Below are 25,870 nucleotides of genomic sequence, written 5' to 3'. Positions count from 1 at the left end.
ACATGAGAAAGCGGTCACACTGCCACTTGCTGGTCCCTGTTCAAGGGCCAGAGTTGTGATCCATGGTGTAGTAGGTGCCTGTGAGAGAGAGCCCTTGGGGGCGGAAATTTCACTTAGGCAATGGGGATGTCATTTGCCGACCTCATTTGGGTCCTTCTATTCAATTAGGTCACTAGATGCTCATCGAGGACGTCCTCGGTCATTTCAACCTCTGTTTCTTTCACTTTCTCCTCTCCCTCCCTCCCATCCTCACAAGGACCAAGTTTCTATTATCACTAGATGCTGCAGGCAGCACCCCCTAGGCGTGTGTGTCTGTCTATCTTTCCACCATGCCTACACACACACACACGTTTTCGAGGCTGCCCCTTTTGCGCCAGGGTCAAATGAGTGAGGGACTCCACGGCCCTGCTGGCCGGCAGCCATAGGTGGTCTCTGGAGGTGGGGGTCTCTGGAGCACGTGTCTGGTGCCTCTGCTGGAAAAGCTCCCCCCCCCAAAAAACAGCCCTCTCTTCCCTGCTCAGGAGTGCCCCTCTGAAACCTGAGGTCTGTGGCACCCCGTTCACCCATGGTGACCTTCTCATTGGGCAGAGAGTGTGTGCATTGAAATTTAAGGCAGACAAGGAGAACAGATGAGGCTGGACGCACCTGCCTCCGCGGAGGCTCAGGACCACAGAGGGCATACAGAGGTTAGGGTGGTTACGCAGGGCAGAAGTGGGGTGAACGGGGGCCTCTGTGCTGTAGGGGGGCACCCTGGCCCTCCTTGCACACATGCACCCTGTCACGCCTCACATGCTCTCTGCCTGGTGACCTCATGAAGTCTAAGGGATTTGCTTCAGGTCAAATGGAACAAGTGGGTCGGAATTGAAATCGAAATTGGGCTGCGTCTGAGGTCAGGAGCCCACACGTCCCGAGCAGGCAATGGGTCAGGTCAGCCCGAGGAGATGCAGTCCAGGGTGGGCTCTATCTGCAGAGCCAGGGGTCCCAGGGCAGCTCAGGGGACAATTATTTAGGGGAGGAGACTATGGTCCATTCCACCCACAGAACGGATGGAGAGGAAATGAGATGACGCTCTTCCGGAACACAGCGGTGGCCGAGGGCTGGTGAGGGAGCCACTGGCTTCTCCTGAAGGTACTGCTCAGAGTGCATTTTCCCTTTAGTCAATAGCTCCTGCACACATGGCAATGTTTGTTTTAATTTTTGGTCAGCAGCACGTCACTGTACCTGGATTAACCGTGATCACTGAGGGGTTTGTGGGAGTCGGTATTAGTCCGTATTGTGGGAATTCAGACAGGGCTTTGGTCCTGGCTGGGTCCCCCTCTCTCCCTCCCTCCCTCCCTCCCTTCTCTCCTTCATTCCTCATATGTTCATTGAGCACCTGACACGGGTAAGGAGCTGGGCTAGACGTCATGGCCCGGGTAACGGGTAAAGACGCCTTGTACCTAATCCTTGCCATCCAAATGGGGAACTGGATGTTGAGCGTCTGCCAGGCTTGTGCTGATCCTGTCATACGTGCCGACTTAATTAAGCTCATTTAAAAGTCACGGCTGTCCTCGGAGGTAGGTCTCCATCACTCTTCTGATCCAAACCTGCAGTGCCTTCCCATCTCACTCCGAGCAAAGGCCAGACTCCATCCAGTCTCCCTGGCGTGCTGCCCCCTCTCTAACCCCATCCACCACACTGGCCTCTTGTTTCTGGCTCTTGTTGCTGTCTGTACACTCACGCCCTCTCTTCTCTCAGGCTATGGCTTACATATCACTTATCAGCGAGGCCGGTGGTTCTCCTGAAGCACTCCCTGTTCCCCCAGGTTCTCCCAGACCACGGCCCCAGCCCACCAGAGCACCCCTGTTCCCCCAGGTTCTCCTTTAGCTTTCTCCACACCACTTATAACCAATGACAAGCCGTATGTTTACTTAACGTAAGTGCTTGTGGCTTGCCCTCACCACCTGCCTGCCCCCTACCACCTAAGCACCATGGGAGCGGGGGCGTTGCCCAGGCTCTCGGGGAATATCTATTGAATCATAGAACATCGCATGTGGATGTCATCTTAGTGCTTCGGTGACCACACCTCGGTGTCTCTCCACAGAAAGACAATCCCAATAAACATCACAGCAGGCATTTGTATAGAAATTGACAATGTCAATTCTAAAACTTACTTGGAAATGCAAAAACCTAAAATAGCCAAAAATCTTGAGAAGGAAGAACAAAGTTGGAAGGCTCACACTCCATTGATGTCAAGGATTCCTACAGAACTCCAGGAGTTAAGATAGTGTGGTTCTGGCATAGAGACAGACAAATACAAGATGCCGCAGGATCCACAACATAAGATAACTTTACTTAAACAGCAGGTTCCTTATGTTTTCAAATAAAATGCTCAGTGTGTTTCCAGGTGAAGTACCTCTAAGTTTAAACATAGGTCCAAGTGTTAATTTGATCAGAGTTCAATAATTACATATCAAAGTCTCAAAACACAGGGGAAATCGTGCATTTTGTGTACTTTTTTTGAGACTAATAATTGGACCTGCCATCTTCAGTTTAGAGATTCTTCATCTGAAAACAGGATACTTGGAAGTTGAAGAAAAACACATTGTACATATTACGTGTAAATGTAACTACAGTACGATTTGAAGATAAGTTTATTGCTACTTCAGCAGGTGACCACGGTCAACTTAACAGTGATACAGCCTCTTAATACCCTTGAGATGATGTGATGAGAATGGTACTTGAGGACTTCCCTGGCGGTCCAGTGGTTAAGACTTCGTGCTTCCAATGCAGGGGGTGTAGGTTTGATCCCTGGTCAGGGAACTAAGATCCCACATGCCGCGCGGCCAAAAAAGAAAAAAAAAGAATGATACTTCACCTCTGTGGGCTTTCTCCTAAAAACCCATCTGCCCAATCTGGGAAAAACACCAGACAAACCCACATTGAGGGACAATCTACAAGTATTCCTCAAAATGGTCAAGGTCATAAAAAACAAGGAAAGTCTGAGAAACTGTCATAGCCAAGAGGAGCCTGAGGAGACATGACAGCTAGATGGAGTGTGGTTTCCTGGATGGGATACTGGGACAGAGCAAGGACATTAGATAAAAACTAAGAAAATATAAATGAAGTGTGGACTTTACTTAATGATAATGTATCAGTATCAGTATTGGTTCGTTAATTGTGACAAATACACCATAGTAGTGTAAGGTATTTATAACAGGGGAAACTGGGTGCAGGATATGTGGGAACTCTCAATACTGTCTTTGCATTTTCTATAAATCTAAAATTGTTCTAACAAATAAAGTTTACTTTTAAAAATACGTTTAGGGAATTCCCTGGCAGTACAGCGGTTAGGACTCCGTGCTCTCACTGCCAAGGGCCCAGGTTCAATCCTTGGCTGGGGAACTAAGATTGCATAAGCTGTGCGGCGTGGGAAAAAAAGTCAGTTGTATTTCAGTATACTAGCAATGAATACCCCAAAAATGAAATTAAGAAAAAAAATTGTATTTAAAAAAAATAAGTTTATCCTATGTGTCTGAACTTTAAGGATACCCTATAGATAAATAGAACTGAACAGGGATTCTGTACATACACACGGATATAGGATCACACAAGATATTTGACAAAGTGACAATGCAATTGGGAAAGAAATACCTTTTCATTAAATGATCCTGGAACAGGTGAGTATACAGATGGGGGAAAAAAGGTGATCCTTGACCACTATCTTACACCACACATAAAATTTAATTTGCAATGGAGTGTAAATCAGTGTAAAAGCTAAAATGATAAAGCTTCTACAAGAAAACGTAGCATCATTCTTCATGACACTGAGGTGGCGAAGACTTCTTAGGACACAAAAATAAAAAATATATAAATTACACTTTATCAAAATTAAAAACCGTTCATCAAAAGACGTCATCCAGAAAGTTAAAAGACCAGCCACAGGCTGGCAGAAGATGTTCACAATACGTATATCTGGCACGAAAGAGAGAAGCTTCTACAGATGAGTATGATGAAGATAAACAGCCCAATTTCTTTCAAAAAGAGGAAGAAAAAGAAAGAAGTGGGCAAAACACTTGAACAGACGCATCACAAAAGAAGCTGTCTAGACAGCAAATAAGTCCATGAAAAGATGCTCAACATCATTAATCATCAGGGAGATGCAAAGTCAAATCCCCATGAGATCCCAAAACATACCCACTAGAATGACTAAAATTAAGAAGACATAACCAAGTGTTGGGTGAGAATGTGGAGCCTCTAGAACTCTCGTGTGCTACTGGTGCAAATATAAAAGTGTACAGTCACCTTGGGAAACAGTGGGGCAGTTTCTAACATAGTAAGCATATGGCTATACTGTGATCCAGCAGGTACACTCTTAGTTGTGTATACCCGAAAGAATGAGTGCTTATTTCCACCAAAACACTTGGATATAACTTATCCTGGTGAGGTTAATTTTGACCCCGGGTGAAGGTGGTATCTGCCAATCTTCTCTACTTATAAAGTTACTATTTTTCTTTTATAATTAATAAATGTCTTGAGGGACATACTTTGAACTATGCAAATAACCTGATTCTCCTCAAACTTTTGCCCGTTAATTTCGGCATCCCTCAGTGGATTTTGCCTGCAACAGTTATTACTTTGGTGTACTGACGGTGATCTGTGATTTCCCTTCTTCCTTCTACATTTATTAATTGAAATTCTTCTGTAAGGGAAACCTGTCCCCTCCTCCATTTATTTATTCATTTAATTATTTATTTGTACCAGTGGACCATGAATATTTAGTTTATTCTCTGGGTTACTATCCATCGTTACAGATTTTGTTGTTCCAATAGTTCCAGGCTCTCTTTTCCTCAGCCTCTCATCATTCTCATTGGTTATTATTTCTTGAGTGGTCAGTTAGTAGATGCAGATGCCTGTACTTGAAATTTCGGGAGATGTTACAAGGTGTAAAAAGACTCCAAATAGTTTGTGTTCCAGAAAAAGCCAAGAAACCCAGAACTGGAAGAGCCCCCAAGAAATGAAATGTACTGGGTGGGCGGGGTCTCCTCCCTGTGCCCCTCTACCCGTCCCCACCATCCTGTCTGCCCCGGAGGCTCCCCTGTGAGGATGTCATAAGTAGCCTCCCTCTCTGTCTTCTGGGTTGTGTGGCCAACAGGAGACACAAGTGAGAGACTGGGGAGGGCGGACAAGGAGGTGAGGTATTTATCCCGTCGTCTCCCTTCTTACAAGGTTTCTTCAGGCTGACTGCATCCCTCCACCAAATGCCACCTCTCCTATATGACATACTCCTTCCAGGTCCAGGTAACCAGTTCCCTCTTGTCCCTTGATGCACAGAGGTGTCAACAGCTCTGCTGACACCAACCCTAGGTACCTGCACCATCTCTCCTGGTTTCCCTAGCCACCCCACCTCCACACACCTTTACACACAGCCTCCTTGCAGTTAAGTCCTGTTTCCTATTGGGACTGTGACGAAGAAACCCCTAAATGTCTAGCCCATCTAGGATGTGTGGTTATCTGGAGTAAAAATACAGGCGCTTTCCACCGTTGTTCACTTTGGGGGTTAATCATATCAACAGTTATTTTCTCAGCTCTACACAGAATCTCCTTTGCCTTCATTGCAGCTCATTTTCTCTTCCCTGGCCTTCTGTGGTCATTAAAAAAAAAAAAAAAAAACTGCTGCTCAAAATCCTTTTTAATTGGAAATTCTTTTTTAAAAAAATTTTTTGTTGAAATATAGTTGATTTATAATGTTGTGTTACCTTCAGTTATACAGTAAAGTGATTCAGATATATAGATATATATAGATATATGTATTCTTTTACATTCTCTTCCATTATAGTTATTACAAGACATTGAGTATAGTTCCCTGTGCTATACAGTAGGTCCTTGTTGGTTATCTATTTCATATATAGTAATGTGTGTATTTTAATCCCAAACTCCTAATTTATTCTTCTCCTCTCTTAATTGGAAACTCTTTATACAATTGGGAAAAGTCGCTGTCACCCCTTAAACTTCTCTGTTGTTCCTTTCACCCAACCTCACAGGACTACTTTTCTTCCCCTTTTCCCTCTTTCTTGTGTGCTTTGGGCCCCTCCGCATGATGAATTAAAAGAGTGACTCAAAGATACAAGGGGGGAGGGACACCCATGTTCCTCATAATGGTCCAAAGGTGCAGGCAACCCAGGGTCCATCAACAGAGGATGGGTAAACAAAAGGTGGTCCATACCTACAGTGGAATATGATTCAGCCTCACAAAGGAAGGAGATTCTGACACATGCCAAGACACGATGAACCTTGGGGCGTTATGCTAAATGACACAAACCCATTACAAAAGGACAAATCCTGTATAATTCCACCTCTATGAGGGCCCTAGAGTCGTCAGAATCGTGGAGACAGAAAGTAGAATGGTGGTCATGAGGGGTTGGATGAAGGAAAGTGGGGAGTCAGTGTTTAATGGGGACAGAGTTTCAGTTTTGCAAGATAAAAAGAGCTCTGGAGATGGACGGTGGTGATGGTTGCACCACAGTATGAATATACTTAATGCTACTGAGCTGTAGAGTTTAAAATGGCAAATTTTAAGTTATGTGTACATTACTGCAATTTTTTTTTATGTGCGCTTAACTTTTTAATTTAATTTTTCTTTTATATTGGAGTATAGTTGATTTAAAATGTTGTGTTAATTTTAGGTGTACAACAAAGTGAATCAGTTATACATATACATATATCTGTTCTTTTTCAGATTCTTTTCCCATATAGGTTATTACAGAATATTGAGTAGAGTTTCTTGTGCTATATTGTAGGTCCTGTTGTTTGTCTATTTTATGTATAGTAGTGTGTGTATGTTAATCCCAAACTCCTAATTTATCCCTCCCCCCAACCTTTCCCCTTTGGTAACCATAAGTTTGTTTTTGAAGTCTGCGAGTCTATTTCTATTTTGTAAATAAGTTCATTTGTATCATTTTTTGAGATTCTGCATATAAGTGGTATCATGTGATATTTGTTTTTCTCTGTCTGACTTACTTCACTTAGTATGAGAATCTCTAAGTCCATCCATATTGCTGCAAATGGCATCATTTCGTTCTTTTTTATGGCTGAGTAGTACTCCATTGTATATATGTACCACATCTTCTTTATCCATTCCTCTGTTGATGGACATGAGGAAGGCATGGGAGACAACAGGTGTGACAAAACAGGACATTGGTGTGAAGCTTCTGGGGCAGGTGCTCCTGGGGAGCACAACTCAGGTGTGTTCTCTTCCCTCAGGTGCAGTGGAGCAGAGTGACTTAGGGGTCAAGTGACAGGAATAGGGCAAGGAAATGGGAGGGATGGGAAAGAAGAGAATGTGGGTGTAGAACATCAGGGCTTCATAGATTCAGGAAGTGTTTAAGAACAGAGAGAGAGGAATCAGAGCTGCCGCAGTTGATACAGAGTAGCTCTTAGTCATTTGTAGGTGTTTCTACAACGTTTCATGTATGACAAAGCAGCCCCTGCCATCCAAACAGGATTCCAGATCCTCAGCAAAGCAGACCGAAGCCCACATCCTCCCGTAAACGTGCTCTGTCCAGGGGTACCTGGGAAGGGGCACGGCTTTTACCCTTTTACCATGGCTGGATGCGGGCTCGTGCCCTCAGCACACGGGCAGCCACCGCTTTCCATGGAGTGCAGACCTGGGGTAACACATCATTAAACAAATGGACTGCATTTTTCATGTCTTAAAGCTCTGAACAGATTCCATCTGGGAAACATTAAGCAGATGCCTGTTTGCAGATATGCTAACTCCATTCTAATTATGCCACAGGCCTCAACTGCTGAATGGGGTTTCTTGTGAATCTGTCACTAAAATATGCCTGCTATTAACCGAATGGGGCTTGTAAGTAAACAGGGGCTGTGACTGCAGAATTCCTTTTCCTCTTTGCCTCAGACTCATGCCTGGGCTCACAGCAGACCAAAAACTACGAAACAAAATATCTCAGAGAAAAGATTCATTTGTCCCATTACAAATTTTTACCTAATGTTACAATTTTTTTTTTTTTTTTTTTTTTTGCGGTATGCGGCCCTCTCACTGTTGTGGCCTCTCCCGTTGCGGGGCACAGGCTCCGGACGCGCAGGCTCAGCGGCCATGGCTCACGGGCCCAGCCGCTCCGCGGCATGTGGGATCTTCCCGGACCGGGGCACGAACCTGTGTCCCCTGCATCGGCAGGCGGACTCTCAACCACTGTGCCACCAGGGAAGCCCAAATGTTACAATTTTTATGTGTGGTTCTATTGGATTTGCTGTTTGGTTGAGAATTCTTATATTCATGTTCATGAATGAGATTGACCTAGAATAATTCTTTCTGTTAATATCCTTGTCTACTTTTGTTACAAAATTCATACTGGCCTTTTCATAAAATGAGTTATTTTCATTTAAAAAAAAAAAAACTGTCATCAGGAACTTGGAATTTTGAGCGTAAAGGTTAGTGCATTTGCAAAGTGTTGATTCTGGAGTTCTGATGTCAGGCCCTCCCTCTGTTTAGAGACCAGAAGCGTGTGGGTCATGGTGATTCCATTTCTTCTGTGGTCCCCACCCTTATCTCCACCACACTTCACCTCCAGTTCCCCCAACTCTGGCCTCAGGGACACCCTGAAAGTCTTTCTGCATGGAGGGGCTGGAGGGGGACCTCCCCCAGACAGATGGGACTCTGGGAAACGTGTGAAGGAAGAGTAATCAGGGATGTGGCTCTGAGGGGTGAAGGACCACAGGCCTGTGTGTAGCAGGGGACACCGGGTCAGTCGGCCCAAGAGCCTTTGAGCCAGCGGCCTGGGAGAGTAGAGGCCCAGGTGATGAGGTTTGGGGCTGTGAGAACATTCCTGGATTGTTACTTCCTTTTTCACATCTGTGTACCTTGACTATCTAGGGGGTGTACATGCCTTAAAGAGAGGGGAGCAGTTATACTTTTGGGGGCCCTGATCCCTCCAGGCTGCATAAGAGGAATTTGTGTATTTAAATGAACAGATAAAGAAATGCTCTCCTTTAGAACGTCTCGGGCAGCTTGCAGGTTTGAAATAAACAGATGCTTTGTTGAGCTTGGTCCGGAAAGCAGTTCCCAGAGTGTGATCTAGGGACCCAGGGGGGGTCCTTGAGGTCAAAACAGTTTTCCTAATGTTAACATATCATTTGCCTGTTTACTCTTTTGAGTATACAGTGGTCTTTTCCAGAAGCTCTTGGAGTTCTGTTGATGACATCTCTCTGATGCTTAATGGAATATTGTACATTTAAGATTTCTCAGTTTTCACCCACATACAAAAGAGGTCTTCAGAGTCCTCGGTCATTTTTGAGAGGGTGCAAAGAGTTGCTGGAACCAGAAAGTTTGAGAACCTGTGGATTAAGGCATGTGATTTAGATCAGACCAAAATGATGGCAACCAGAAAGACCTGTGAGAAAGGTCGAGAATCAGAGAGTCATCATTTGTTCTTTTTTTTTTTTTTTTTGCAGGAAAAACTGCCGAGACAATCTAATGGATGAAGATGAGAAAGACAGGGCAAAGAGGTAAGGGGGCGACTTCCCCGCCGCGGCTGTGTCGTGTGTCCGCCGTCTGAACCCCGCTTGTGCTCACTCTACAGCAGAAAGCACGGCCAGGCAGGGGGCTGGGGCACATGTGCTCCTTGAAATACTGCGTCGCTCCGCTGAAAAAATTCAAACCGGTTCCCTCAGTTTTGTTCCTTACCCAGAAATTACTGATCGTTTGGGACTTGCCAAGTGGTTTATAGCTTTCACATGTCCATGTGGTGACCCTGTTGACGGGGGCCTCCTTTCAGAAGCCTCCAGTTACTGCATTTCCAGGATGGACACTGCGTGGCGAGGCAGCCTGATTAGAGCCAGGCCAGGCTGGGTTTAAATCTTGGATGTGCTGTCAGGGAGCTGTTGGCCCTGGACAGTAATTGGAATAATCATCAGCACGCAGTGAACATGGAATAACCATCCTCGCTGGGCTCAGCTCTTCCATATATGGTATCTCAGCTTCCTCGTCGGAAAATGGAACTATCACAGCTGCTTGGCACTGTTGTCGGGTTGACCAGAAAGCCTGGCTTGGTCGCTGGCATGTCAGTGCTGTTAGAACCACGTCCGTGCTTATTCCTTCACTGGACATTTATTGAACACCTACTGTATATGAGGTGGAATCATAAAGTAGATATTTTGTTTTATTTTATTTTATTTTTATTTTTTGGCCTCACCGCGGGGCATGCGGGATCTTAGTTCCCTGACCAGGGATTGATCCCGTGTCCCCTGCATTGGAAGTGTGGAGTCTTAACTACTGGACTGCCAGGGAAGTCCCCCATAAAGTGGATATTTTGAAGGTAGAGGCCAGTCGGATGGTATCTATCTCGTACGATCAGACCGAGTTGGCAGTGACCACACCAGGCTCTGGGGTAATAAAGATGAATGAGAGGCGTGCCCATGGGAGGGCCCAGGTGAATGGTGGTGATGGGTAGGTGACCACGGATCATTAGGTTGCACGGGGACGGGCCCAGCAGTGGTGTCCTATGGCGACACGGGATGTCCTGTCTCAGGAAGGCCTTTACTCAGGCCCGGAGGACTAGCCTCCTTCCTCCAAGCTCTTTGCTCTCTCCTCCTGCCACTGCCTGTGGCTGGCAGGTCCCTCCGCCCTCTGGCAGCCTCTTAAACACCTACAGGGCTGAAGGGTTTGCCCACCTCCCTTCACAGAGCCCACTACCTGGTTGTCACCTACAGAATCCTCCACTTTCGAATGACGGAGCCCTCAGAAGTCGCCCAGTTCAGCAGCCCTGGGGGTGTCTGTCCTGCCACGTCACCTGGTGCGGGGGCAGCCATGAGAACAGTAAGTCCCCAGCCACTCAGACCTCTGAGACCTGAATCTTCCCCTGTGGGGCGCGGGGGAAGTGTGCCTTGGTTGTTAATTTCCCAAACATTTCCTTAAGAACATCAGGGAGCAGGGCAATGCCGGAGGGGTAGGCAAGCTCAGGTTGGGGTGGAGTGAGGGTTGCTGGAGCTGGAGGACCAAGGTAAACCAACAGTAATATGAGGAACTCCCCGGACTATTCTGAACTAACAGGCACATCACTTGGCACTGGGGACCATGGCTGCCTTAGGCCACCACCTACAAGGGCTGTAAAATCCACGTGGGTCCCAGGCAACATGCAAATGAATAGATCACATGAGACCAGACTGGAACGGAGTCCTCATGCCGCCTCTCCCTGGCAGGCGTCCAGCTCTCTGCTCTGGGCATCTCGCCTCTTGGTTGCACGCCAGGTCGCTGTGGAGACAGGGCAGGAGGCAGAGGCCTGAGCTGCATTCCTGGCTGGCGCGGTCCTACCTGATGGATTCCAATAAGCCCCTTCACCTCGCTAAGCCTCCACCTTCCCAGCTGCACCACGAGGCTCATCATTTCTGCCCTGCCCTCCTCGCGGGCTATTTTGGGAACAGCCACAAAATACACCAAGAAGCTTTTTATTTTTTAAGTATTAATCGCTACCTGTATGTGAAGATGCAGGACATTTTCCATGAACACATTTATAAGCTACTCCCATTAGCAATAATGAAAAGGTCAGTGGTGCTGGCCAGTGGTCACTGGGCGTGTCCTGTGTGCCCTGATAACTTTCGGGTGCACGGTACCAGGCTAAGTACTTTTCTATGCATTATCTCATATCAGCTCCTCCACATTCCTTTGAGGTGTGTATCATCCTTATTCCCATTTTACAGCTAAGGAAACTAAGGCCTAATAAGGTTAAGTAACTTGTCAAACCACCCTAAAGCTCTAACAAGTAGCAGAAGTGGAAGATAAATACAGGCTTCCTAAACCTTGGACTCTGTTCTTATTCTCTGACCACACACATATCTCTTCACATGAGAACTAATTTGGTCTGTCTGGCAGGCCCAGACCGTGTCCTGATGTGACTTTGAGTCCATAGCAGTTTGGCTTTTGCCATCATCATCTTTAATGTCACCCCCAGGCCCACAGTCTTAGTCCTGTCTTTTTACTGCATGGCTTACCTCAAAATCAGGAAGAGGTCAAATGCATGTTTAGGCTCTACCATGCTCAGAGATCATCCAATATAGATATTCCAATAAAATCTTGGCTAAAAATTCTTAGAAATCCAATTGTATGCAGTTTCTTTCCATTCATTCCCACCCCCATTTGCTTTGAGCCGTGGGCACCCATGCCACCAAATCTCCTATTTGGAAACCTCCCAGCATAGACACTGGGCAGTGAGGCTGCTGGTCCTTACTCCCCTCTTGTCCTCAGGTGGGGAGACGGGTTTTAGAGTGTTTAGGAATACCCAGATCTCTTCGCCAGAATAGCAGCAATAATGCAGTATTCTTCGTAACACGTGGGGGAAAAAAACCAAGGACAAAACAAAGACAATACTAAGATTGTATCACTTCCAAAGCCTCTAGCTATGTGGGTTTTAGAGCAGCAACGTGGGAGGCCCTTCCCGTAATCCCACCTGGAGGTCTGATATGAATTGTTTTCTCTCCCGGTATTTTTGATGAGATTTAGCTTCAGATCAGATCTCTCGTTGTCTCCAGAACACATGAGCTATATTAGGCAAGGTTTTCAAAGCTTTGGGGAATTCATGGGTTATTTGGATTGTTTGATCAACTATTCTAAACCAGGACACGGATCCACTTTCTGCTGTGAATTTCCATGTAAAGCCAGTGAGCATTGAGCGCCCTATTGTGTGTACAGAACTATGTGCTTTTTCTTTAGGGAAGATGTAAAAACATGGTCCTTGTGCTCAGAAAAGAAACAGTTTGATTGAGAGACATTTGGATCCCTAGATAATGAGGCACAGTTTACCAGTCATAAGCACATTTTTCTAATTCTGATGTGACACTGTTTGGCAGTGTGTGTGTGTGTGTGTGTGTATGTGTGTGTGTCATCCAGGAAGTAGTGTGGTGTGGCAGGAAGTGCATGGGCTTAGAATCAGACAGTCCCAGCTTTGATTCTTGCCACTTTTACTTTCCATCCTTAGACGAGCTTAAAAAAAAATCCTCTCCTAGCCTCAGTTTCCTACCCTGTAAAATGGGGGTGTTAATAGTAGCACGCTCTTCCTAGGGTTATTGCAGGAACTAAATGGAGCTCAGTATAAGACCCTAGCACAGTGCAGGGTACACAGTGCTAATAAGAAAAGCTAACACTTCCGGGGCACACACTGTGTGTCTGCAGCATTTTACATGCATTAACTCTAAACCTCGACGTAGGTTATTTTTAGTCCCATTTTACAGTGGAGAAGCCGGAGGCTGAGGGGTCCCACAGGCAGGCAGGGATTCACATTCAGGCATCAGTTCCTAAAGTCTGGGCTCCTGACAACTTCTCATAACATGATTCACCCACGTGCCCAAGGGGTAGGGACAGAAAGCATTGGAAGAATCATCACTTTCCAAAGAAAGCAAGCTTCTGTAACTGCGCAGTATTGTAAAATACAGCTCATTCCATTTCTTGATAGAACTGAATGCTAAGAAGAAAGTCTTTCATGAGAGCCTCCTTTAATCCAATATTAAATGGTCAGTTCATTGGCATTAACTAAAATTACATTATCTCTTATCAGTGAAGGTCTATTTCCATAACCTCGTGCATTTTCACTGAGGGAGGGAGGATGGGTGGTGAGTTTAGAATTGTGCTGCCCCTTGCAGGACATTTGGTCCTGTCCAGAATGTCCATGAGACACTTGGTCCATAAGATGTTTGGTCCACGCCAAAAGGCCCTTGAAATTTGGTCCTATCCCTAACATCCATGAACATATTTGGTCCATGCTAAATGGTTTTGGACAGGACCAAAATATCAAGGACCTTTTGGCATGGACCAGATGTCTCCCTGGAAGTTTTGGATAGGACCAAATTTCAAGGACATTTTGGTGTGGACCAAGCATCTTATGGACCAGATGACTTATGGACGTTTTGGACAGGACCAAATGTTTGCTAACCATGTCACCTTTTCTTAAAATCAATGTATAGTTGATTTCCAATGTTCTGTTAGTTTCAGGTGTACAGCAAAGTGATTCAGTTATACATACATATATATCCATAATACATACATATTTTTTCAGATTTGTTTCCCATTTTCAGATTCTTTTCCATTTTAGGTATTACAAGATATTGAGTATAATTCCCTGTGCTATACAGTAGATCCAGTTGTTTATCTTTTTTTGTTTGTTTGTTTGCGGTATGTGGGCTTCTCACTGCTGTGGCCTCTCCCATTGTGGAGCGCAGGCTCTGGACGCGCAGGCTCAGCGGCCATGGCTCACGGGCCCAGCCGCTCCGCGGCATGTGGGATCCTCCCGGACTGGGGCACGAGCCCGTGTCCCCTGCATCGGCAGGCGGACTCTCAACCACTGCGCCACCAGGGAAGCCCCTGTTTACCTATCTTATATATAGTAGTTTGTATATGTTAATTCCAAATTCCTAGGTTATCACTCCCCCCACTTCCCCTTTGGTAACCATAGTTTGTTTTCTGTGTGTGAGTCTGTTTCTGTTTTGTAAATAAGTTCATTTATATCATTTTTGAGATGCCACATATAAGTGATATCATATGGTGTTTGTCTTTCTTGTATGACAGACTTCACTTAGTGTGATAACCTCTGACCTTCATCCACGTTGCTGCAAATGGCAAAATATCATTCTTTTTTGTGGCCTTTTGTCAATAAGGATCAGGAGTGTCAGGCAAGAGTAGCTGCTGCTTGGAGTTCTCTGCAGGGCGAGAGCTGGTTCTGAAACACAAGCTAGACCATTATATTATTCTTTGACCCTAATCCTTAGTCTCAACACCAGTGAAATGGTTCAGACAAGAGGGAGGAGTTAAAACACAACAAATAAGAAGCTTATACATTCAGTTTTTTAAAAAAAATTATTTATTTATTTTTGCGGGGGGGCCGCGTTGGGTCTTCGTTGCTGTGCACAGATTTTCTCTAGTTGTGGCGAGCGGGGTCTCTTCTTCAGTGTAGTGTGCAGGTTTCTCATTGTGGTGGCTTCTCTTGTTGGGGAGCACGGGCTTCAGTAGTTGTGGCATGCAGCCTCAGTAGTTGTGGCTCGTGGGCTCTAGAGCGCAGGCTCAGTAGTTGTGGCACACAAGCTTAGCTGCCCCACAGCATGTGGGATCTTCCTGGACCAGGGCTCAAACCCGTGTCCCCTGGATTGGCAGGCGGATTCTTAACCCCTGCGCCACCAGGGAAGAGTCTCTACATGCAGTTTTGCAGAAGCAGGCATTGCAGAAGGAAAAGCTTCAGCACTGGGAGGCTTGTTGTTACTTCCGGTCCCTCCTGGGGGTGTTGGTTGATGTGGACCAATGACAGCTGCCATTCCATCACCCTTGCATCAGGATTGGTTAAGGAAGCATGTGAGCAAGTGGAAGATACAGAAGGGGATACGGAGCATTACCCTGCCCTCCGAGAGCTTGGCAGGTTGGGGGCATCCTCCAAGCATAAAGGGGAAAGAACGTACCCGAGCGGTGTGTTGGGCAGAGCCGGGAGGATGACCAGAATTTGTGGGCCCTGCTTTCTCAGCTGGGTGTCCTTTCGTGGAAAGTAACTTGGTTAAGAGGGGAGACTGACCTCGTTGTTTTATTTCTCTGTTGTAAATTATGTAGGTGTAACAGGAAAGGCCGGCCTGCACCATGAAGGTTGTAGCCCACTTGGAGGACTTCTGCCCTGTGCACACTTGCCGATGCCCCTGTGGCAGGCTCAGTGCGGAGTGAAAAAGCCTTGCCCTGGGCATTGCATGTAGCTGTTCCCAGCTGGAGCCCATCTATCATGCTAATTTTGCTGTGTTTTTCTTCCTTAGGCTCCTGACTGGGTGTTCTGTACATCGTCATAAGCCCACACACAGGGAAAAAACGGCAGTAAAAAATTCGAGGCTCCTTTCTGTCTCTTTTATTTGGTGATTAAGGCAGCAGCAGGCATTGCGAGAACATAGTGGTATCAGGACACACGAGTCATTCCTCTTACCCTGTAGTTTCCAGATGAGTGACTCTGCATTCAAAGCAAAGGGGAGGGTAGCAGTGTACTTGCAGGCAGAATGCTAATTCTTCCTGTGGCCCAGTAAACAGAGACGGGAACGGTGCCTCCTTCTGTTTGGGGCTCTTGGCTTTCACCCTAGTGGGGTCCCTTGGTTGACAAGAAGACTTGTCAGAAGGAGAAATGTTTTCCTGGTAGGCCTAGAAACTTGGGACTGTCCCAGCTCAGGGAGACCTGGCACCTTCCTGGGGGCATCTAAGGCAAAGGGTAGTTTCCTTAACTCCCTTTCAATCATTTCAATACATTTTACTTTTCTAATTTTTATTTTATATTGGAGTAGATTAGCAATGTTCTGTTAGTTTCAGGTGTACAGCAGAGTGATTCAGTTACACATACACATGTATCTACTCTTTTTTTTTTGGGGGGGCTGCATTGGGTCTTGGTCGCTGCGTGTGGGCTTTCTCTAGTTGCAGTGAGCGGGGATTATTCTTCATTGTGGTGCGTGGACTTCTTATTTCGGTGGCTTCTCTTGTTGCAGAGCACAGGCTCTAGGCGCTCGGGCATCGGTAGTTGTGGCATGCAGGCTCAAGAGTTGTGGCTCACGGGCCCTAGAGCACAGGCTCAGTAGTTGTGGCACATGAGCTTAGTTGCTTCATGGCATATGGGATCTTCCCGGACCAGGGATCGAACCCGTGTCCCCTGCACTGGCAGGCAGATTCTTAACCACTGTGCCACCAGGGAAGTCCCGTATCTACTCTTTTTCAAGTTCTTTTCCCATTTAGGTTATTACAGAATATTGAGCAGAGTTCCCTGTGCTATACAGTAGGTTAGGGTTGGTTATCTGTTTTAAATACAGCGGTGTGTACATGTCAACCCCAAACTCCCAGTCTATTTTTTTTGTCTGAATGCTTAATTTTTTTTAAATTGGGGTATAATTGATTTACAACGTTGTCTCAGGTGTACAGCAAAGTGAATCTGTTATAAAAATACATATATCCACTCTTTTTTTAGATTCTTTTCCCATATAGGCCATTACAGAGTATTGAGTAGAGTTCCCTGTGCTATACAATAGGTCCTTATTAGGTATCTATTTCATATATAGTAGTGTGTATGTATCAGTCCCAATCTTCCAATTTATCCATCCCCCCTTCCCTGCTTACCCCCCAGTAACCATAAGTTGGTTTTCTACATCTGTAACTCTGTTTTGGTTTTGTAGATAAGTTCATCTGTAGCCCTTTCTTAGATTCCACATATAAGCAATATCATATAATATTTGTCTTTCTCTGTCTGACTTACTTCACTCACTATGATAATCTCTAGGTCCATCCATGTTGCAGCAAATGGCATTATTTCGTTCTTTTTTATGGCTGTGTAATATTCCATTGTATATACGTACCACTTCTTCTTTATCCATTCCTCTGTTGATGGGCATTTAGGTTGCTTCCATGTCCTGGCTATTGTGAATAGTGCTGCAATGAACACTGGGGTACATGTATCTTTTCGAATTATGGTTTTCTCCTGATATGTGCCCAGGAGTGGAATTGCTGGATCGTATGGTAGCTCTATTTTCAGTTTTTTAAGGAACCTCCATACTGTTCTCCATAGTGGCTGCACCAGTTTACATTCCCACCAACAGTGTTGGAGGGTTCCCTCTTCTCCACACCCTCTCCAGCATTTATCGTTTGTAGAATTTTTGTTGATGGCCATTCTGACTGGTGTGAGGTTATACCTCATTATACTTTTGATTTGCATTTCTCTAATAATTAGTGATGTTGAGCATCTTTTCATGTGCTTTTTAACCATTGTCTTTGGAGAAATGTCTATTTAGATCTTCTGCCCATTTTTTGATTGGGTTGTTTGTTTTTTTTGATATTGAGCTGCATGAGCTGTTCGTATATTTTGGAGATTAATCCCTTGTCAGTTGCTTCGTTTGCAAATATTTTCTCCCATTCTGAGGGTTTTCTTTTCATTTTGTTTATGGTTTCCTTCACTGTGCAAAAGCTTTTAAGTTTAATTGGGTCCCATTTGTTTATTTTTGTTTTCATTTCATTTCTCTAGGAGGTGGATTGAAAAAGATCTTGCTGCGATGTATGTCAGAGAGTATTCTCCCTATGTTTTCCTCTAAAAGTTTTATAGTATCGGCCTTACATTTAGGTCTTCAATCCATGTTGAGTTTATTTTTGTGTATGGTGTTAAGGTGTGTTCTAATTTCATTCTTCTACATGTAGCTGTCCAGTTTTCCCAGCACCACTTATTGAAGACACTGTCTTTTCTCCATTGTATATTCCTGCCTCCTTTGTCATAGATTAGGTGACCATAAGTGTGTGGGTTTCTCCCAACCTATTTTAAATTGAAAAAGGATTTTCGGAAGTCCACCATCTTGAAAATGCAGCTTTCCTTCAGAAAAGTCTAAACATTTCTCTTAGAATTTCGGTAACAAGTTCCTAAGGATTGTGTTCCCGTGAAATCCTCCCCCCAGGTAAACATTAAGTAAGAATCACTAGGAAATGAGGCCAGCTTCCTATTTAAGCCTCAACATTTTCTGATAACTCAGGTTAAGAGTCACGATGTCCCTGTTACATCTCACAAGAGAACAGGCTCAGTGCAGCTCATTTATGCCCCAAATGCTTAGTCGGGGCTGCGCAGTAGAAAACAGACTGAGCTGCCGGATTTTTCTGAGGTGAGAGTGGCACCAGCCTGACCCATCTTGATCCCTGTGGGGTGACTTCCCTTCCCCACCTCCCATACAGATGACGTTCTCTCTCTCTCTCTCTTTTTTTTTTTCTTCTGATGTTCTCTTCTTTTTCTGTTTTTGCGGTACGCAGGCCTCTCACCGCTGGGGCCCCTCCCGCCGCGGAGCACAGGCTCCGGACGCGCAGGCTCAGCAGCCATGGCCCACGGGCCCAGCCGCTCTGCGGCACGTGGGATCCTCCCGGACCGGGGCACGAACCCGCGTCCCCTGCATCAGCAGGCGGACTCCCAACCACTGCGCCACCAGGGAAGCCCCGATGTTCTCTTCTTAAACCAAGTTTCTGAAGGCTCCTGGGCTCCGCGGTGCCCGGAAACCCCGCTGCCTTGGTGTGCAGGGATGCTGCGTGGTTATGGAAATGAGGAGGGGTGAGCCGTACCTTAAATGGACCTTGCTTTATGCGAGAGTTTCCCAAAATGTATTCTAGGAAACTCTAATCCCAGGAAGTGCCCGCAAAAACACGTTTGAGCCACATGCTGTTTACTGTTTCTCCCTTTTGGAAAGTTTCCGGGCTTCTTAGCACGTGATAGGTACTCCTGCTGCGATTAGCACATAAGCATACCAAACTTCGTTCCATTTTATGTCACGCTGCATTGAAAAAAAAATTATCTGGAAAAAATGTTAAAAAATAGTAACAACAAAACAAACTTCTCTGTCTACAGTTCTTCCCCTTTCTCCAAATAATTCTTCATGATTTTCCATGGAAGACCCTTAGCCCAATACTGTCTTATGCAGTAGGCATGTCAATTTTATTCCCATCATTTTGGGTATGTTTTCTTATACATAAACAATACCAAAACAACACTTGAAAAATACTGAAATGTTGGGACTTCCCTGGTGGCACAGTGGCTGAGAATCCATCTACCAATGCAGGGGACACGGGTTCAAGCCCTGGTCTGGGAAGATCTCACATGCCGCGAAGCAACTAAGCCCGTGCGCCACAACTACTGAGCCTGCTCTCTAGAGCCCACAAGCCGCAACTACTGACCCCGCGTGCCACAGCTACTGAAGCACACGTGCCTAGAGCCCGTGCTCTGCAACAAGAGAAGCCACCACAACAAGAAGCCCACGCACCGCAATGAAGAGTAGCCCCCACTCGACACAACTAGAGAAAGCCCGCACACAGCAACAAAGACCCAACACAGCCCAAAATAAATAAATAAATTTATTAAAAAAAAAGGAAAATACTGAAATGTTTGAAGAAGTAAACAAAGTTGATTTATAATCATACCACCTAGAGATACAGACACTGTTAATGTTTTGACATATTTCCCATCATGTTTTTCTACATTTCCATCAAATTCTAACAGGAACACTCTTTAAAATTTATTGAAGTCTAGTTGATTTACAGTGTTGTGTTAATTTCTGCTGTGTAGTAAAGTGACTCACTTACATGTGTATATACATTCTTTTTCATATTCTTTTCCATTATGGTTTATCACCAGATATTGAACATAGTTCCCTGTGTAGGACCTTGCTGTTCATCCATTCTATATATAATAATAGTTGGCATTTGCTAACCCCAAACTCCCACTCCATCCCTCCCCCAACCCCCATCCTCCTTGGCAACCAGCAGTCTGTTCTCTGTCTCTGAGTCTCTTTCTGTTTCACAGATAAGTTCATTTGTGTCATATTTTAGATTCCACATCTAAGTGATATCATATGGTATTTGTCTTTCTCTTTCTGATTTACTTCACTTAGTATGATAATCTCTAGGTCCATCTGTGTTGCTGCAAATGGCATTATTTCATTCTTTTTATAGCTGAGTAATATTCCATTGTATAGGTACCACATCTTCTTTATCCTTTCATCTGTTGATGGACACTTAAGTTGTTTCCATTTCTTGGCTATTGTGAATACTGCTGCTGTGAACATAGGGGTGCATGTATCGTTTTGAATTATAGTTTTGTCTGGATATATGCCCAGGAGTGGGATTGGTGGATCATATGGTAACTCTATTTTCAGCTTTCTGAGTAACTTCCATACTGTTTTCCGTAGTGGCTGCACCAATTTACATAACAGGAATATTCATTTTTTAAATTTTTTTTAAATTTTATTTATTTTTTTTATACAGCAGGTTCTTATTAGTCATCAGTTTTATACACATCAGTGTATACATGTCAATCCCAATCACCCAATTCAGCACACCACCATCCCCACTCCCTGACGGCTTTCCCCCCTTGGTGTCCATACGTTTGTTCTCTACATCTGTGTCTCAACTTCTGCCCTGCAAACCGGTTCATCTGTACCATCTTTCTAGGTTCCACATACATGCGTTAATATACGATATTTGTTTTTCTCTTTCTGACTTACTTTACTCTGTATGACAGTCTCTAGATCCATCCATGTCTCAACAAATGACTCAGTTTCGTTCCTTTGTGTGTGTGTGTGTGTGTGTGTGTGTGTGTTTGTTTCTGCGGTACACGGGCCTCTCACTGTTGTGGCCTCTCCCATTGTGGAGCACAGGCTCCAGACGCGCAGGCTCAGCGGCCATGGCTCACGGGCCCAGCCGCCCCGCAGCATGTGGGATCTTCCTGGACTGGGGCACGAACCCGTGTCCCCTGCATTGGCAGGCGGACTCTCAACCACTGCGCCACCAGGGAAGCCCAGTTTCATTCCTTTTTATGGCTGAGTAATATTCCATTGTATATATGTACCACAACTTCTTTATCCATTCATCTGTCAATGGGCATTTAGGTTGCTTCCATGACCTGGCTATTGTAAATAGTGCTGCCATGAACATTAGGGTGCATGTGTCTTTTTGAATTATGGTTTTCTCTGGGTATATGCCCAGTAGTGGGATTGCTGGATCATATGGTAATTCTATTTTTAGTTTTTTAAGGAACCTCCATACTCTTCTCCATAGTGGCTGTCTCATTCTACATTCCCACCAACAGTGCAAGTGGGTTCCCTTTTCTCCACACCCTCTCCAGCATTTGTTGTTTGTAGATTTTCTTATGATGCCCATTCTAGCTGGTGTGAGGTAATACTTCACTGTAGTTTTGATTTTCATTTCTCTAATATTAGTGATGTTGAGCAGCTTTTCATGTGCTTCTTGGCCATCTGTATGTCTTCTTTAGAAAAATGTCTATTTAAGTCTTCTACCCATTTTTGGATTGGGTTGTTTGTTTCTTTAATATTGAGCTGTTTATATATTTTGGAGATTAATCCTTTGTTAATACATTTGCAAATATTTTCTCCCATTCTGAGGGTTGTCTTTTCGTCTTGTTTATAGTTTCCTTTGCTGTGCAAAAGCTTTGAAGTTTCATTAGGTCCCATTTGTTTATTTTTGTTTTTATTTCCATTACTCTAGGAGGTGGATCAAACAAGATTTTGCTATGATTTACGTCACAGAGTGTTCTTCCTATGTTTTCCTCTAAGAGTTTTATAGTGTCCGGTCTTACATTTAGGTCTCGAATCCATTTTGAGTTTATTTTTGTGTATGGTGTTAGGGAGTGTTCTAATTTCATTCTTTTACATGTAGCTGTCCAGTTTTCCCAGCACCACTTATTGAAGAGACTGTCTTTTCTCCATTGTGTATGCTTGCCTCCTTTGTCATAGATTAGTTGACCATAGGTGCGTGGGTTTGTCTCTGGGCTTTCTATCTTGTTCCATTGATCTATGTTTCTGTTTTTATGCCAGTACTATATTGTCTTGATTACTGTAGCTTTGTAGTATAGTCTGAAGTCAGGGAGTCTGATACCTCCAGCTCCATTTTTTTCCCCTCAAGACTGCTTTGGCTATTCGGGGTCTTTTGTGTTTCCATACAAATTGTGAAATGTTTTGTTCTAGTTCTGTGAAAAATGCCATTGGTAGTTTGATAGGGATTGCATTGAATCTGTAGATTTCTTTGGGTAGTATAGTCATTTTCACAATATTGATTCTTCCAATCCAAGAACATGGTATATCTCTCCATCTGTTGGTATCATCTTTAATTTCTTTCATCAGTGTCTTACAGTTTTCTGCATACAGTTCTTTTGTCTCCCTAGGTAGGTTTATTCCTAGGTATTTTATTCTTTTTGTTGCAATGGTAAATGGGAGCGTTTCCTTAATTTCTCTTTCAGAGTTTTCATCATTAGTGTATAGGAATGCAAGAGATTTCTGTGCATTAATTTTGTATCCTGCTACTTTACCAAATTCATTGTTTAGCTCTAGTAGTTTTCTGGTAGCATGTTTAGGATTCTCTATGTAGAGTATCATGTCATCTGCAAACAGTGACTGCTTTACTTCTTCTTTTCCAGTTTGGATTCCTTTTATTTCTTTTTCTTCTCTGATTGCTGTGGCTAAAACTTCCAAAACTATGTTGAATAAGAGTGGTGAGAGTGGGCAACCTTATCTTGTTCCTGATGTTAGTGGAAATGGTTTCAGTTTTTCACCATTGAGGATGATGTTGGCTGTGGGTTTGTCATATATGGCCTTTATTATGTTGAGGAAAGTTCCCTCTATGCCTACTTTCTGGAGGGTTTTTATCATAAATGGGTGTTGAATTTTGTTGAAAGCTTTCTCTGCATTTATTGAGAGGATCATATGGTTTTTCTCTTTCAGTTTGATAATATAGTGTGTCACGTTGATTGATTTGCATATATTGAAGAATCCTTGCATCCCTGGGATAAACCCCACTTGATCATAGTGTATGATCCTTTTAATGTGCTGTTGGATTCTGTTTGCTAGTATTTTGTTGAGGATTTTTAAATTTATGTTCATCAGTGATATTAGCCTGTAGTTTTTTTTGTGACATCTTTGCCTGATTTTGGTATCAGGGTGATGGTGGCCTCGTAGAATATGTTTGGGAGTGTTCCTCCCTCTGCTATATTTTGGAAGAATTTGAGAAGGATAGGTGTTAGCTCTTCTCTAAATGTTTGATAGAATTCACCTGTGAAGCCATCTGGTCCTGGGCTTTTGTTTGTTGGAAGATTTTTTTTTTCGCAGTACGCAGGCCTCTCACTGTTGTGGCCTCTCCCGTTGCGGAGCACAGGCTCCGGACGCGCAGGCTCAGCGACCATGGCTCACGGGCCCAGCCGTGCCGCGGCATGTGGGATCTTCCAAGACCGGGGCATGAACCCATGTCCCCTGCATCGGCAGGCGGACTCTCAACCACTGCGCCACCAGGGAAACCCTGTTGGAAGATTTTTAATCACAGTTTCAATTTCAGTGCTTGTGATTGGTCTGTTCATATTTTCTGTTTCTTCCTGGTTCAGTCTCGGAAGGTTGTGCATTTCTAAGAATTTGTCCATTTCTTCCAGATTGTTCATTTTAGTGGCATATAGTTGCTTGTAGTAATCTCTCATGATCCTTTGTATTTCTGCAGTGTCAGTTGTTACTTCTCCTTTTTCATTTCTAATTCTATTGAGTCTTCTCCCTTTTTTCTTGATGAGTCTGGCTAATGGTTTATCAATTTTGTTTATCTTCTCAAAGAACCAGCTTTTAGTTTTATTGATCTTTGCTATCGTTTCTTTCATTTATTACTGATCTGATTTTTATGATTTCTTTCCTTCTGCTAACTTTGGGGTTTTTTTGTTCTTCTTTCTCTAATTGCTTCAGGTGCAAGTTTAGGTTGTTTATTCGAGATGTTTCCTGTTTCTTAAGTTAGGATTGTATTGCTATAAACTTCCCTCTTAGAACTGCTTTTCCTGCATCCCATAGGTTTTGGGTCATCGTGTTTTCATTGTCATTTGTTTCTAGGTATTCTTTTATTTCCTCTTTGATGTGTTCAGTGATCTCTTGGTTATTAAGTAGTGTATTGTTTAGCCTCCATGTGTTTGTATTTCTTACAGATTTTTTCCTGTAATTGATATCTAGTTTCATAGTGTTATGGTTGGAAAAGATAGTTGATACAATTTCAGTTTTCTTAAATTTACCAAGGCTTGATTTGTGACCCAAGATATGATCTATCCTGGAGAATGTTCCATGAGCACTTGAGAAGAACGTGTACTCTGTTGTTTTTGGATGGAATGTCCTATAAATATCAGTTAAGTCCATCTTGTTTAATGTAACCTTTAAAGCTTGTGTTTTATTATTTATTTTCATTTTGGATGATCTGTCCATTGGTGAAAGTGGGGTGTTAAAGTCCCCTACTATGATTGTGTTACTGTCAGTTTCCCCTTTTATGGCTGTTAGTATTTGCCTTATGTATTGAGGTGCTTCTATGTTGGGTGCATGAATATTTACAATTGTTATGTCTTCTTCTTGTATTGATCCCTTGATCATTAGGTAGTGTCCTCCTTTGTCTCTTGTAATAGTCTTTATTTTAAAGTCTATTTTGTCTGATATGAGAATTGCTACTCCAGCTCTCTTTTGATTTCCATTTGCATGGAATATCTTTTTCCATCCCCTCACTTTCAGTCTGTATGTGTCCCTAGGTCTGAAGTGGGTCTCTTGTAGACAGCATATATGTGGGTCTTGTTTTTCTGTCCATTCAGCTAGTCTGTGTCTTTTGGTTGGCGCATTTAATCCATTCACGTTTAAGGTAATTATCGATATGTATGTTCCTATGACCATTTTCTTAATCGTTTTGGGTTTGTTTGTTTTTTGCGGTACGCGGGCCTCTCACTGTTGTGGCCTCCCCCATTGCGGAGCACAGGTTCCAGACGTGCAGGCTCAGCGGCCACGGCTCACGGGCCTAGCCGCTCCGTGGCATGTGGGATCTTCCTGGACCAGGGCACGAACCCGTGTCCCGTGCATCAGCAGGCGGACTCTCAACCACTGCGCCACCAGGGAAGCCCTTGGGTTTGTTTTTGTAGGTCCGTTTCTTCTCTTGTGTTTCCCACTTAGAGAAGTTCCTTTAGCATGTGTTGTAAAGCTGGTTTGGTGGTACTGAATTCTCTTAGCTTTTGCTTGTCTGTAAAGCTTTTAATTTCTCTGTCAAATCTGAATGAGATCCTTGCTGGGTAGAGTAATCTTCGTTGTAGGTTTTTCCCCTTCATCACTTTAAATATGTCCTGCCAGTCCCTTCTGGCTTGCAGAGTTTCTGCTGAAAGATCAGCTGTTAACCTTATGGGGATTCCCTTATGTGTTATTTGTTGGTTTTCCCTTGCTGCTTTTAATATTCTTTGTATTTAATTTTTGATAGTTTGATTAATATGTGTGTTGGCATGTTTCTTCTTGGATTTATCCTGTATGGGACTCTCTGTGTTTCCTGGAGTTGATTAACTATTTCCTTTTCCATATTAGGGAA

At 44.0% G+C, this 25,870-nt stretch overlaps 1 protein-coding gene across 6 annotated transcripts in view; it reads left to right on the top strand.

Annotated features, from left to right (window-relative positions):
• The window catches only part of NPAS2 (neuronal PAS domain protein 2), a 181,510-nt gene that overhangs the window by 69,798 nt on the left and 85,842 nt on the right, over positions 1-25,870 (top strand). For all 6 annotated transcript variants that reach the window (XM_060168870.1, XM_060168869.1, XM_060168872.1 and 3 more), the window contains one exon: positions 9,454-9,507. In XM_060168870.1, coding sequence (XP_060024853.1) covers positions 9,480-9,507 — 28 coding nt within the window. In that variant the 5' untranslated portion in view covers positions 9,454-9,479. The remainder of the gene's footprint in view (positions 1-9,453; positions 9,508-25,870) is intronic.

Source organism: Lagenorhynchus albirostris, chromosome 13 (assembly GCF_949774975.1).
Source record: "Lagenorhynchus albirostris chromosome 13, mLagAlb1.1, whole genome shotgun sequence".
In the NCBI taxonomy this organism is placed as follows: Eukaryota; Metazoa; Chordata; class Mammalia; order Artiodactyla; family Delphinidae; genus Lagenorhynchus; species Lagenorhynchus albirostris.
The sequence above is the reverse complement of the archived record's forward strand: the minus strand, read 5'-3'. Positions and strand labels throughout refer to the sequence as shown.